The sequence below is a fragment of the Salmo salar genome, chromosome 18, assembly GCF_965601325.2.
Source record: "Salmo salar chromosome 18, fSalSal1, whole genome shotgun sequence".
NCBI classification, from domain to species: Eukaryota; Metazoa; Chordata; class Actinopteri; order Salmoniformes; family Salmonidae; genus Salmo; species Salmo salar.
In genome coordinates this window covers 31,589,928-31,605,903 of record NC_138308.1, presented here as the reverse complement: position 1 = coordinate 31,605,903, position 15,976 = coordinate 31,589,928, and the positions used below count along the sequence as shown (strand labels likewise).

Below are 15,976 nucleotides of genomic sequence, written 5' to 3'. Positions count from 1 at the left end.
CTGCCGATAAGAATACGGTGATTGACAGAGTCGAAAGCCTTGGCCAGGTCGATGAAGACGGCTGCACAGTACTGTCTTTTATCGATGCCGGTTATGATATCGTTTAGGACCTTGAGCGTGGCTGAGGTGCACCCGTGACCAGCTCAGAAACCGGATTGCACAGCGGAGAAGGTACGGTGGGATTCGAAATGGTCAGTGATCTGTTTATTAACTTGACTTTCGAAGACTTTAGAAAGGCAGGGCAGGATGGATATAGGTCTATAACAGTTTGGGTCCAGAGTGTCACCCCCTTTGAAGAGGGGGATGACCGCGGCATCTTTCCAATCTTTAGGGATCTCGGAAGATACGAAAGAGAGGTTGAACAGACTGGTAATAGGGGTTGCAAAAATGGCGGCGGATAATTTTAGAAAGAGAGGGTCCAGATTGTCTAGCACAGCTGATTTGTACGGGTCCAGGTTTTGCAGCTCTTTCAGAACATCTGCCATCTGGATTTGGGTGAAGGAGAAGCTGGAGAGGCTTGGGCAAGTAGCTGCGGTGGGTGCAGAGCTGTTGGCCGGGGTTGGGGTAGCCAGGAGGAAATCATGGCCAGCCGTAGAGAAATGCTTATTGAAATTCTCGATTATTGTGGATTTATTGGTGGTGACAGTGTTTCCTAGCCTCAGTGCAGTGAGCAGCTTGGAGGAGGTGCTCTTATTCTCCATGGGCTTTACAGTGTCCCAAAACTTTTTGGAGTTACAGGATGCAAATTTCTGTTTGAAAAAGCTAGTTTTTGCTTTCCTGACTGACTGCGTGTATTGATTCCTGACTTCCCTGAAAAATGAGACAAATACTTTGGTTCACACCTATCAGCTTACTGTATGCTTTAATCTACATTATGAAATGAGGAAATAAGGTGAATATGGGTGATGATGAGGTCCAACTTTCCTTTGATTGCTTAGAAGGGATAGCAACCTTGGAAACGGGTTGTCTGTCTTTGCTCTGTAGTTTCTCTGTGTGGTCCTCTGTAGCTCAGTTGGTAGAGCAAGGTGCTAATAATGCCAGGATAGTGGGTTCGATTCCCGGTATCACCCATATGTAAAATGTAAACACACATGACTGTAAATCGCTTTGGATTAAAGCGTCTGCTAAATGGCTTATACACTCAGTATACAAAACATTAATGACAGCTGCTCATTACATAGCATTCACCTGGTCAGTTGATGATCCCTTATTCATGTCACTTAAATCCACTTCAATCTGTAGATACTGGGGAGGAGACAGGTTACATGTAAATAATGATTTTCAAGCCTTGAGACATGGATTGTGTTTTTGAGACATGGATTGTGTTTTCAAGCCTTGAGACATGGATTGTGTATGCGTGCCATTCAGAGGGTGAATTGCCAAGACAAACGATTTAAGTGCCTTTGAACGGGGTATGGTAGTAGGTGCCAGGCACACCGGTTTGTGTCAGGAACTGCAACACTGCTGGGTTTTTCATGCTCAAAGTTTCCTGTGTGTATCAAGAATAGTCCATCACCCATTGGAGTCAACATGGGCCAGCATCCCTGTGGAAAGCTTTCGACACCTTATAGAGTCCATGCTCCAACGAATTGGGGGGGTGCAACTCAATATTAGGACGGTGTTCTTAATGTTTGGTCTACTCAAAGACGTGATGAGGAATTAGAGGAAGTGGCTGGTGTTAGCATGCTGTGTATTTATAGTCCTGAGAAGTGTTGGTGTCATCATGACTAACTGTGTTGCTGTGGCTTGTTTGAACAACTGAATTATTTGTGCAGATGAATTATTTGTGCAGCTGAATTATTTGTGCAGCTGATTTATTTGTGCAGCTGAATTATTTGTGCAGATGAATTTGCATTGATAACATCTTATCTGCAGAGAGCATAGGGTACAAATACAAAGCACTACATGCAGTACGTTGTGCTATTAAGACATTGCACAATGCTTGATGTAGCTTAACCAGACTGGTGATGGGTAGGATTACATTCAAAACATGATGACTGACCTACATTGATAGTACCAATGTACCAATGACTAGTAAATATTACTCACCAGGAGGTGAGTAGCAGCATTCTCGGTATCCCAAATGTTGTTGCCAAAGTACTGCACACATATGTGCGCGAATCATAACAAGGAAGGGAAGCGATAACTCTATCCATAAATTAATCCCTAACAACCAACGCTGCTAACGTTCTAATATAAGGTGGATAAGTGTGTAAAGAAGGTGTACATACATCATCAACTCCTGGTTGCCAGTAAGTCCATGTAAGTCAGCGAGGGACATTTCCTGAATTGTCTTGTTTGTTGATCACATTGAAATTGGAAGAAAATAACTGAACATAAATCTTAGCTTCACTTGACCATCCTGATCTCCTGAGATTCCATTTTGTTTCTCTACATGGTATCGCAGAGATCAGTCAGGAGGGTGGATCAGGAATCATAAATCTCCTGCAGCTAGATGATGTTGTCCTTTCCTCCCCAGGATAGAGAACCTGTGTGTGAACCAGTTCATGCACATGTTCCAGTCCTCCTGGAATGACTTTGCTGACTTTGAGCGGATCTTCGTCAGGATCAAAAACACCATCTCAGGTGTGTGGTCTCTGTTTTCTCCATAGGGTCCCCTTATGTAAGACCGGCACTATACTAGCTGTTTCTGCAATCATAATTCTCTTCTCCTCTCCTCCTCCCCTCCTCCTCCACTCTCATTCTCTCTTCTCCTCTCCTCTCCTCCTCTTCTCCCCCACCCCTCCCCTCCCCTCCCCTCCCATCCCTTTTCCTCTCCTCTCCTCTCCTCTCCTCTCCTCTCCTCTCCTCTCCTCTCCTCTCCTCTCCTCTCCTCTCCTCTCCTCTCCTCTCCTCTCCTCTCCTCTCCTCTCCTCTCCTCTCCTCTCCTCTCCTCTCCTCTCCTCTCCTCTCCTCTCCTCTCCTCCCCTCCCCCTATCCTAGAGTATGTGATGCAGCACTGGAAAGAGGACTTTATGTTTGGCTACCAGTACCTGAACGGCTGTAACCCAGTGATGATCCAGAAGTGCACCAAGCTGCCAGAGAAGTTCCCTGTTACACACAACATGGTGGAAGACTGTCTGGAGAGAGAGATGACTCTGGAGGAGGAGATCAAGGTAGAGACTGAACCCATAGAGATCCTATTCAATTATTCTAATTCCTAATTCTATGACTGATACACACACATGTCACATGACACCTGCACACAGTTGTGCAAGCATATACACATGCATGCACACATCACATCCACTCACTGTACCTGTGACAGATTGTACACACAAATAGACAAGGCATTCAGAAAGACAGACTCGGAGGTTAATTCTAAGACATTCACCCCTTGTATTATGTGTTGTTTGCAGGCTGGTAACATCTACCTAGCAGACTATGAGTTGATGGAAGACATCAGTCCCAACAGTACAGACCCCTGTACTCTACAGTACCTGGCTGCTCCTATCTGTCTGCTGTACAACAACAGCCAGAGCAAGATCCTGCCTCTGGCCATACAGGTAGGCTACTCTATGTGCTTAGATAAACACTAGGGAGCAGTTGGCTAGTGTTAACCCAAGCCATTAGCCAAATAGCTCAGCTGAACAACTGTTTGTGTCATAATAGTGTAAAGTTTGTCCTTTTGTCAATTGTTATAAGGGTCGTTCCACAAAATTAGTGGTTTTTGCATCCCTTTGATATCTTAAGTAGAAATTGTGCACAAATATTTCATATAAAAAAAATTTTAAAAAAGGGAATAAAGGCTTGCTAAAGTGTCCCTCTGTCAACCCTTTGTCACTTCTAGGAAGATTTTAACCAACTTAATCCCAAAAGTTATCCAAGTTTCACCATCATTGTAAAGCCCTAGTTATTTTGTTGCTTTGATAGTCATTTCTGAAGATTATTAATTATTTAATGTGAATAGTGATTGGCTTGGGGGTAGAAGCTGTTTAGAAGCATCTTGGACCTAGACTTGGCGCTCCGGTACCGCTTGCCGTGTGGTAGCAGAGAGAGCAGTCTATGACTAGGGTAGCAGGAGTCTTTGACAAAATAGGGCCTCCCTCTGACACAGCCTGGTATAGAGGTCCTGGATGACAGGAAACTTGGCCCCGGTGATGTACTGGGCCGTACGCACTACCCTCTGTAGTGCCTTGCGGTCGGAGGCCGAGCAGTTGCCATACCAGGCAGTGATGCAACCCGTCAGGATGCTCTCGATGGTGCAGCTGTTAAACCTTTTAAGGATCTGAGGACCCATGCCAAATCTTTTCAGTCTCCTGAGGGGGAATAGGTTTTATCGTGCCCTCTTCACGACTGTCTTGGTGTGCTTGGACCATGTTAGTTTGTTGGTGATGTGGACACCAAGGAACTTGAAGCTCTCAACCTGCTTCACTTCAGCCTTGTCGATGAGAATAGGGGCGTGCTCGGTCCTCCTTTTCCTGTAGTCCACAATCATCTCATTTGTCTTAACCAGGTTGAGGGATAGGTTGTTGTCCTTGCACCACATGGTCAGGTCTCATCGTTGTCGGTAATCAGGCCTACCACTGTTGTGTCATCTGGAAATGTAATGATGGTGTTGGAGTCGTGCCTGGCCATGCAGTCATGAGTGAACAGGGAGTACAGGAGGGGACTGAGCACGCACCCCTGAGGAGCCCCTGTGTTGAGGATCAGCATGGCGGATGTGTTGTTACCTACCCTTACCACCTTGGGGCGGCCCGTTAAGAAGTCCTGGATCCAGTTGCAGAGGGAGGTGTTTAGTCCCAGGGTCCTTAGCTTGTTGATGAGCTTTGAGGGCACTATGATGTTGAATGTTGAGCTGTAGTCAAAGAATAGCATTCTCACATAGGTGTTCCTTTTGTCCAGGTGGGAAAGGGCAGTGTGGAGTGCAATAGAGATTTCATCATCTGTGGATCTGTTAGGGCAGTATGCAAATTGGAGTGGGTCTAGGGTTTCTGGGATAAGGGCGTTGATGTGAGCCATGACCAGCCTTTCAAAGCACTTCATGGCTACAGACGTGAGCGCTACGGGTCGGTAGTCATTTAGGCAGGTTACCTAAGTGTTGTGTTCTTGGGCACAGGGACTATGGTGGTCTGCTTAAAACATGTTGGTATTACAGACTCAGACAGGGAGAGCTTGAAAATGTCAGTGAAGACACTTTCCAGTTGGTCAGCCCATGCTCGCAGTACACGTCCTGGTAATCCGTCTGGCCCTACGACCTTGTGAATGTTGACCTGTTTAAAGGTCTTACCCACATCGGCTGTGGAGAGCGTGATCACACAGTCGTCTGGAACAGCTGGTGCTCTCATGCATGCTTCAGTGTTATTTGTCTCGAAGCGAGCATAGAAGTAGTTTAGCTCGTCTGGTACGCTCGTATCACTGGGCAGCTCTCGGATCTGTACTTCCCTTTGTAGTCTGTAATGGTTTGCAAGCCCTGCCACGTCCGACAAGCATCGGAGCTGGTGTAGTACGATTCGATCTTAGTCCTGTATTGATGCTTTGCCTGTTTGATGGATCGTCGGAGGGCATAGCGGGATTTCTTATAAGCTTCTGGGTTAGAGTCTCGCTCCTTGAAAGCGGCAGCTCTAGCCTTTAGCTTAGTGCGGATGTTGCCTGTAATCCATGGCTTCTGGTTGGGGTATGTACATACGGTCACTGTGGGGACGACGTCATCGATGCACTTATTGATGAAGTCAATGACTGATGTGGTGTACTCCTCAATGCCATAAGAAGAATCCCGGAACATATTTTAGTGTGTGCTAGCAAAACAGTCCTGTAGCTTTGCATCTACTATGGCGTATTTATTGCCTTACCTCCTCACGCCATTTGCACACACTGTATGTAGACTTTTTCTATTGTGTTATTGACTGTACGTTTGTTTATTCCATGTGTAACTCTGTGTTGTTGTTTGTGTCACACTGCTTTGCTTTATCTTGACCAGGTCACAGTTGTAAATGAGAACTTGTTTTGTAGGCGTCTCTGTGAGTGGAGTAAAGGTGATCTAGAGTTTTCTTTTCCTCTGGTTGCACATTTAACATGCTGCTACTTTTTTTTATCTCTTGAGATGGGAAAACGTGTTTTTTATCAAGTTGAACATGTGCTCTTTATGACAGAATGTTAAAATAAGTTTAAAAGTTGATTGCACTTTTCAAAAGGCAACGAATTGATGGAATGACCCATAAGCTTACTTCACATGTTTCTTCACCATCTACTAAAACATACCTCTCCTCTCCTCCTGCCATGTTCTTCCTCTCTCTCTTCCTCCCCTTCATCCTGCCCCTCCCCCTCTGCCTCATTCTCCCTCTCGTCCTCCTCCTCCTCCTCCTCCTCTCTGTCTCCTAGCTGGGTCAGACTCCAGGGAAGGACAACCCTATCTTCCTGCCCAGTGATGGTCAGTATGACTGGATGCTAGCTAAGATCTGGGTCCGCTCCTCTGACTTCCACATCCACCAGACAGTCACACACCTTCTGAGGACTCACCTGGTCTCGGAGGTGTTTGGAGTGGCCATGTTCAGACAGCTTCCTGCTATACACCCTGCATATAAGGTACACCAACTACACGTCAGTCTGTGCTTGAGTTTTGTTCCTGCTAATGTGACTGAATAGTTGATTCATTGATAGGTTGATTCTTTAACTCATTGATTCATGGATTGGTTAGTTATAAATGTACTGATTGATTGATTGATCGATTGGTTGACTCACTGATGGTCTGTCCTACTTTAGTTGCTCCTTCCTCACATTCGTTTCACCATCGCCATCAACACCAAGGCCAGAGAGCAACTCATCTGTGAGTTTGGCATCTTTGATAAGGTGAGAACGTGTGTGTGTTTGAGAGCGAGAGAGACAGAGACATAGACAGATTCAGTTAATGTGTCTGTCTCTCCTCATGCCAACGGTACATTTAATGTGTCTGTCTCTCCTCAGATCAACGGTACAGTTAATGTGTCTGTCTCTCCTCAGGCCAAAAGGTACAGTTAATGTGTCTGTCTCTCCTCAGGCCAAAAGGTACAGTTAATGTGTCTGTCTCTCCTCAGATCAACGGTACAGTTAATGTGTCTGTCTCTCCTCAGGCCAACGGTACAGTTAATGTGTCTGTCTCTCCTCAGGCCAACGGTACAGTTAATGTGTCTGTCTCTCCTCAGGCCAACGGTACAGTTAATGTGTCTGTCTCTCCTCAGGCCAATGGTACAGTTAATGTGTCTGTCTCTCCTCAGGCCAACGGTACAGTTAATGTGTCTGTCTCTCCTCAGGCCAACGGTACAGTTAATGTGTCTGTCTCTCCTCAGGCCAACGGTACAGTTAATGTGTCTGTCTCTCCTCAGGCCAATGGTACAGTTAATGTGTCTGTCTCTCCCCAGATCAACGTTACAGTTAATGTGTCTGTCTCTCCCCAGGCCAACGGTACAGTTAATGTGTCTGTCTCTCCTCAGATCAACGGTACAGTTAATGTGTCTGTCTCTCCTCAGGCCAACGGTACAGGTAATGTGTCTGTCTCTCCTCAGGCCAACGGTACAGGTAATGTGTCTGTCTCTCCTCAGGCCAACGGTACAGGAGGTGGAGGTCATGTTGAGATGATCCAGAAGGCTATGAGGTCACTGACCTTCAGATCTCTATGTTTCCCTGATGCCATTAAGGCGCGCGGGGTGGACAGCCCTAAGGACCTACCCTACTACTACTACAGAGATGACGGGAACAGGGTCTGGGATGCCACCAAGAGGTCAGAGGTCATAGGGGGGTGTGTGGGGGGGGGGGGGGGGGGGGGGGACCAGACCTATCACCAGGAAGAGATGCCAGGTGGTGGCTCAACCCTCACCCTAGCTTCATGTCCACACGATGGCTCAACCCTCACCCTAGCTCCATGTCCACACGCTGGCTCAACCCTCACCCTAGCTCCATGTCAACACACTGGCTCAACCCTCACCCTAGCTTCATGTCCACACACTGGCTCAACCCTCACCCTAGCTTCATGTCCACACACTGGCTCAACCCTCACCCTAGCTCCATGTCCACACGCTGGCTCAACCCTCACCCTAGCTCCATGTCCACACACTGGCTCAACCCTCACCCTAGCTCCATGTCCACACGCTGGCTCAACCCTCACCCTAGCTCCATGTCCACACACTGGCTCAACCCTCACCCTAGCTTCATGTCCACACACTGGCTCAACCCTCACCCTAGCTCCATGTCCACACGCTGGCTCAACCCTCACCCTAGCTCCATGTCCACACACTGGCTCAACCCTCACTCTAGCTTCATGTCCACACACTGGCTCAACCCTCACCTTAGCTTCATGTCCACACGCTGGCTCAACCCTCACCCTAGCTCCATGTCCACACGCTGGCTCAACCCTCACCCTAGCTCCATGTCCACACACTGGCTCAACCCTCACCCTAGCTTCATGTCCACACGCTGGCTCAACCCTCCACCTAGCTTCATGTCCACACACTGGCTCAACCCTCACACTAGCTCCATGTCCACACGCTGGCTCAACCCTCCTCCTAGCTTCATGTCCACACGCTGGCTCAACCCTCACCCTAGCTTCATGTCCACACGCTGGCTCAACCCTCACCCTAGCTCCATGTCCACACGCTGGCTCAACCCTCCTCCTAGCTTCATGTCCACACACTGGCTCAACCCTCACCCTAGCTTCATGTCCACACGCTGGCTCAACCCTCACCCTAGCTTCATGTCCACACACTGGCTCAACCCTCACCCTAGCTTCATGTCCACACACTGGCTCAACCCTCACCCTAGCTTCATGTCCAAACGCTGGCTCAACCCTCACCCTAGCTTCATGTCCACACGCTGGCTCAACCCTCACTCTAGCTTCATGTCCACACGCTGGCTCAACCCTCACCCTAGCTTCATGTCCACACACTGGCTCAACCCTCCCTCTAGCTTCATGTCCTCACCCTAGCTTCATGTCCACACACTGGCTCAACCCTCCTCCTAGCTTCATGTCCACACACTGGCTCAACCCTCTGCCTAGCTTCATGTCCACACGCTGGCTCAACCCTCACCCTAGCTTCATGTCCACACACTGGCTCAACCCTCACCCTAGCTTCATGTCCACACACTGGCTCAACCCTCACCCTAGCTTCATGTCCACACGCTGGCTCAACCCTCACCCTAGCTCCATGTCCACACGCTGGCTCAACCCTTACCCTAGCTTCATGTCCACACGCTGGCTCAACCCTCACCCTAGCTTCATGTCCACACGCTGGCTCAACCCTCACCCTAGCTTCATGTCCACACGCTGGCTCAACCCTCACCCTAGCTTCATGTCTACACGCTGGCTCAACCCTCACCCTAGCTCCATGTCCACACGCTGGCTCAGTCCTCACCCTAGCTTCATGTCCACACGCTGGCTCAACCCTCACCCTAGCTTCATGTCCTCACCCTAGCTTCATTTCCACACACTGGCTCAACCCTCAACCTAGCTTCATGTCCACACGCTGGCTCAACCCTCACCCTAGCTTCATGTCCACACACTGGCTCAACCCTCACCCTAGCTTCATGTCCACACACTGGCTCAACCCTCACCCTAGCTTCATGTCCACACGCTGGCTCAACCCTCACCCTAGCTTCATGTCCACACGCTGGCTCAACCCTCACCCTCGCTTCATGTCCACACACTGGCTCAACCCTACCCTAGCTTCATGTCCTCACCCTAGCTTCATGTCCACACACTGGCTCAACCCTCAGCCTAGCTTCATGTCCACACACTGGCTCAACCCTCACCCTAGCTTCATGTCCACACGCTGGCTCAACCCTCATCCTAGCTTCATGTCCACACGCTGGCTCAACCCTCATCCTAGCTTCATGTCCACACACTGGCTCAACCCTCACCCTAGCTTCATGTCCACACACTGGCTCAACCCTCCCTCTAGATTCATGTCCACACACTGGCTCAACCCTCACCCTAGCTTCATGTCCTCACCCTAGCTTCATGTCCACACACTGGCTCAACCCTCTCCTAGCTTCATGTCCACACGCTGGCTCAACCCTCAACCTAGCTTCATGTCCTCACCCTAGCTTCATGTCCACACACTGGCTCAACCCTCACCCTAGCTTCATGTCCACACACTGGCTCAACCCTCACCCTAGCTTCATGTCCACACACTGGCTCAACTCTCACCCTAGCTTCATGTCCACACACTGGCTCAACCCTCACCCTAGCTTCATGTCCACACACTGGCTCAACCCTCACCCTAGCTTCATGTCCACACACTGGCTCAACCCTCACCCTAGCTTCATGTCCACACACTGGCTCAACCCTCACCCTAGCTTCATGTCCACACGCTGGCTCAACCCTCACCCTAGCTTCATGTCCACACACTGGCTCAACCCTCACCCTAGCTTCATGACCACACACTGGCTCAAACCTTACCCTAGCTTCATGTCCACACACTGGCTCAACCCTCACCCTAGCTTCATGTCCACACGCTGGCTCAACCCCCACTAGCTTCATGTCCTCACCCTAGCTTCATGTCCACACACTGGCTCAACCCTCACCCTAGCTTCATGTCCACACGCTGGCTCAACCCTCACCCTAGCTTCATGTCCACACGCTGGCTCAACCCTCACCCTAGCTTCATGTCTACACGCTGGCTCAACCCTCACCCTAGCTCCATGTCCACACGCTGGCTCAGTCCTCACCCTAGCTTCATGTCCACACGCTGGCTCAACCCTCACCCTAGCTTCATGTCCTCACCCTAGCTTCATTTCCACACACTGGCTCAACCCTCAACCTAGCTTCATGTCCACACGCTGGCTCAACCCTCACCCTAGCTTCATGTCCACACACTGGCTCAACCCTCACCCTAGCTTCATGTCCACACACTGGCTCAACCCTCACCCTAGCTTCATGTCCACACGCTGGCTCAACCCTCACCCTAGCTTCATGTCTACACGCTGGCTCAACCCTCACCCTAGCTCCATGTCCACACGCTGGCTCAGTCCTCACCCTAGCTTCATGTCCACACGCTGGCTCAACCCTCACCCTAGCTTCATGTCCTCATCCTAGCTTCATTTCCACACACTGGCTCAACCCTCAACCTAGCTTCATGTCCACACGCTGGCTCAACCCTCACCCTAGCTTCATGTCCACACACTGGCTCAACCCTCACCCTAGCTTCATGTCCACACACTGGCTCAACCCTCACCCTAGCTTCATGTCCACACGCTGGCTCAACCCTCACCCTAGCTTCATGTCCACACGCTGGCTCAACCCTCACCCTCGCTTCATGTCCACACACTGGCTCAACCCTACCCTAGCTTCATGTCCTCACCCTAGCTTCATGTCCACACACTGGCTCAACCCTCAGCCTAGCTTCATGTCCACACACTGGCTCAACCCTCACCCTAGCTTCATGTCCACACGCTGGCTCAACCCTCATCCTAGCTTCATGTCCACACGCTGGCTCAACCCTCATCCTAGCTTCATGTCCTCACCCTAGCTTCATGTCCACACACTGGCTCAACCCTCACCCTAGCTTCATGTCCACACACTGGCTCACCCCTCACCCTAGCTTCATGTCCACACACTGGCTCAACCCTCCCTCTAGATTCATGTCCACACACTGGCTCAACCCTCACCCTAGCTTCATGTCCACACGCTGGCTCAACCCTCTCCCTAGCTTCATGACCACACACTGGCTCAACCCTCTCCCTAGCTTCATGTCCACACGCTGGCTCAACCCTCACCCTAGCTTCATGTCCACACACTGGCTCAACCCTCACCCTAGCTTCATGTCCTCACCCTAGCTTCATGTCCACACACTGGCTCAACCCTCTCCTAGCTTCATGTCCACACGCTGGCTCAACCCTCAACCTAGCTTCATGTCCTCACCCTAGCTTCATGTCCACACACTGGCTCAACCCTCACCCTAGCTTCATGTCCACACACTGGCTCAACCCTCACCCTAGCTTCATGTCCACACACTGGCTCAACCCTCCCTCTCGCTTCATGTCCACACACTGGCTCAACCCTCACCCTAGCTTCATGACCACACACTGGCTCAAACCTTATCCTAGCTTCATGTCCACACACTGGCTCAACCCTCACCCTAGCTTCATGTCCACACGCTGGCTCAACCCCCACTAGCTTCATGTCCTCACCCTAGCTTCATGTCCACACACTGGCTCAACCCTCACCCTAGCTTCATGTCCACACACTGGCTCAACTCTCACACTAGCTTCATGTCCACACACTGGCTCAACCCTCACCCTAGCTTCATGTCCACACACTGGCTCAACCCTCACCCTAGCTTCATGTCCACACACTGGCTCAACCCTCACCCTAGCTTCATGTCCACACACTGGCTCAATTCTCACCCTAGCTTCATGTCCACACGCTGGCTCAACCCTCACTCTAGCTTCATGTCCACACGCTGGCTCAACCCTCACCCTAGCTTCATGTCCACACGCTGGCTCAACCCTCACACTAGCTCCATGTCCACACGCTGGCTCAACCCTCACCCTAGCTTCATGTCCACACGGTGGCTCAACCCTCACCCTAGCTTCATGTCCTCACCCTAGCTTCATGTCCACACACTGGCTCAACCCTCACCCTAGCTTCATGTCCACACACTGGCTCAACCCTCCTCCTAGCTTCATGTCCACACGCTGGCTCAACCCTCACTCTAGCTTCATGTCCACACGCTGGCTCAACCCTCACCCTAGCTTCATGTCCACACGCTGGCTCAACCCTCACCCTAGCTTCATGTCCACACACTGGCTCAACCCTCTTCCTAGCTTCATGACCACACACTGGCTCAAACCTTACCCTAGCTTCATGTCCACACACTGGCTCAACCCTCACCCTAGCTTCATGTCCACACGCTGGCTCAACCCCCACTAGCTTCATGTCCTCACCCTAGCTTCATGTCCACACACTGGCTCAACCCTCACCCTAGCTTCATGTCCACACACTGGCTCAACCCTCACCCTAGCTTCATGTCCACACACTGGCTCAACCCTCACCCTAGCTTCATGTCCACACACTGGCTCAACCCTCACCCTAGCTTCATGTCCACACGCTGGCTCAACCCTCACTCTAGCTTCATGTCCACACGCTGGCTCAACCCTCACCCTAGCTTCATGTCCACACGCTGGCTCAACCCTCACACTAGCTCCATGTCCACACGCTGGCTCAACCCTCACCCTAGCTTCATGTCCACACACTGGCTCAACCCTCCTCCTAGCTTCATGTCCACACGCTGGCTCAACCCTCACTCTAGCTTCATGTCCACACGCTGGCTCAACCCTCACCCTAGCTTCATGTCCACACGCTGGCTCAACCCTCACCCTAGCTCCATGTCCACATCATTGATCAGCCCTCACCCTAAACCTAGCTTCATGTCCACATCATTGATCAGCCCTCACCCTAAACCTAGCTTCATGTCCACATCATTGATCAGCCCTCACCCTAAACCTAGCTTCATGTCCACATCATTGATCAGCCCTCACCCTAAACCTAGCTTCATGTCCACATCATTGATCAGCCCTCACCCTAAACCTAGCTTCATGTCCACATCATTGATCAGCCCTAACCCTAAACCTAGCTTCATGTCCACATCATTGATCAGCCCTAACCCTAAACCTAGCTTCATGTCCACATCATTGATCAGCCCTAACCCTAAACCTAGCTTCATGTCCACATCATTGATCAGCCCTAACCCTAAACCTAGCTTCATGTCCACATCATTGATCAGCCCTAACCCTAAACCTAGCTTCATGTCCACATCATTGATCAGCCCTCACCCTAAACCTAGCTTCATGTCCACATCATTGATCAGCCCTCACCCTAAACCTAGCTTCATGTCCACATCATTGATCAGCCCTAACCCTAGCTATTATTCTAACTAAGCCTACATTTTATTTTGACCCTAGTTTTGTGTGGGACGTGGTGTGTATCTACTACGACAGTGACGACACAGTACAGAAGGATGAGGAGATCCAGGCATTCGTTAAAGATGTCTGCAGCTTTGGGATGCAGGACCTTGATTGCTGTGGTGGGTACAAACACATAATAACCAACAAACACGACAATGGCATAGCCTACTTTAAAATATTTGAGTTATCTGCAATACAAATACACACTTCTTATTTCTCTGGATTGTGTTGAAAGACGTAGCTGACCACGCAGTAACATTATCGATATTTAGCTATGCAGACACCGTTGTATACAGACATGTACTTAACTTTTTAGTTGGCCAATAGCCTCTCTGTCAGGGACTGGTTAGTGGCTCACTGATGGAACAAGTGTCAAAATAAACATCCTGTGTTGCGCCACAAGACTTGTTAAACATCCTGTGTTGCGCCCAACGACTTGTTTTACTTAACTTGGCGTTAAGCAAGGGCTGACCACTGCACTCTATGGCTCCCGAGTGGCGCATCTCAGTGCTTGAGGCATCACTACAGACCCTGGTTCGAATCCAGGCTGTATCACAACCGGCCGTGATTGGGAGTCCCATAGGGCGGCGCACAATTGGCCTAGCGTCGTCTGGGTTTGTCCGTTGTAGGCTGTCATTGTAAATAAGAATTTGTTCTTAACTGACTTGCCTAGTTAAATAAAGTTTAAATTAAAAATAAATAAATAAAATGACAAGGAGTCATTTAATGTCACTATTTATTTTTAATTTAACTCTGCATTGTTGGAAATGGACCCGTAAGTAAACATTTCACTGTTGGTATTCACCTGTTGTTTATGAAGCATGTGACAAATAACATTAGACTGGATTATATGGAAACTTTTCTGCAGAGTTTCCCAAATCCCTGAAGACACGTGAGGATCTCACAGAGTACCTGACTGTCATCATCTTCACTGCCTCTGCTCACCATGCTGCTGTCAACTTCGGACAGGTAACATTTAGGGCTAGATTCAATCAGATTGACATCTGCATAGCGTTGATTTGGCAGTCTAACTGTAGGTCTGCTAAATGACTACAATGTTCATGTAAAAAATGGTGTTGGAGGTGGAACAGCATTAGAGCTGTGAAATCTACAAGCGGCTCACTGCGTTACCTTATCAAGGACAGTGCCATTGGATGCAATGAAACCACACTCGACTATAATCCCATGCAGCTGCGTTAAAAGTGTATGCAACCACATTACAAATTCAAACACTCAAATTAGATTGATAGGCATAAACCCCCCCCATCCAAATGAACATGAAAACATGCATTACCTTAATAATGATGTCTAACATTGATAGAGGTTACACTTTCTAGTGACGGTTTTTGAACTTCTAACGCAGTAGGGGTCATAAGGAAGTGGTTTGTAAGTTCTAATGCAGTAGGGATCATAATGAAGTGGTTTGTAACTTCTAATGCAGTAGGGTTCATAATGAAGTGGTTTGTAACTTCTAATGCAGTAGGGTTCATAATGAAGTGGTTTGTAACTTCTAATGCAGTAGGGATCATAATGAAGTGGGTTGTAACTTCTAATGCAGTAGAGTTAATAAGGAAGTGGTTTGAAACTTCTAATGCAGTAGGGTTAATAAGGAAGTGGTTTGTAACTTCTAATGCAGTAGGGCTCATAAGGAAGTGGTTTGTAACTTCAAACCCAGTAGGAATCATACGGGAGTGGTTTGTAACTTCTAATGCAGTAGGGGTCATAAGAAGTGGTTTGTAACTTCTAACGCAGTAGGAATCATAAGGGAGTGGTTTGTAACTTCTAATGCAGTAGGGGTCATAAGGAAGTGGTTTGTAACTTCTAACGCAGTAGGAATCATAAGGGAGTGGTTTGTAACTTCTAACGCAGTAGGGTTAATAAGGAAGTGGTTTGTAACTTCTAACGCAGTAGGACTCATAAGGGAGTGGTTTGTAACTTCTAACGCAGTAGGGTTAATAAGGAAGTGGTTTGTAACTACTAACGCAGTAGGGCTAATAAGGGAGTGGTTTGTAACTACTTACGCAGTAGGGTTAATAAGAAAGTGGTTTGTAACTACTAACACAGTAGGGCTAATAAGGGAGTGGTTTGTAACTACTAATGC

The 15,976-nt window shown here is 49.0% G+C and overlaps 1 protein-coding gene across 1 annotated transcript in view; it reads left to right on the top strand.

Annotated features, from left to right (window-relative positions):
- The window catches only part of alox5a (arachidonate 5-lipoxygenase a), a 29,437-nt gene that overhangs the window by 9,447 nt on the left and 4,014 nt on the right, over nt 1–15,976 (top strand). The window contains exons 5-12 of the mRNA NM_001139832.1: nt 2,480–2,586; nt 2,944–3,116; nt 3,360–3,506; nt 6,322–6,525; nt 6,703–6,789; nt 7,518–7,696; nt 13,873–13,994; nt 14,744–14,844. Coding sequence (NP_001133304.1) covers nt 2,480–2,586; nt 2,944–3,116; nt 3,360–3,506; nt 6,322–6,525; nt 6,703–6,789; nt 7,518–7,696; nt 13,873–13,994; nt 14,744–14,844 — 1,120 coding nt within the window. The remainder of the gene's footprint in view (nt 1–2,479; nt 2,587–2,943; nt 3,117–3,359; nt 3,507–6,321; nt 6,526–6,702; nt 6,790–7,517; nt 7,697–13,872; nt 13,995–14,743; nt 14,845–15,976) is intronic.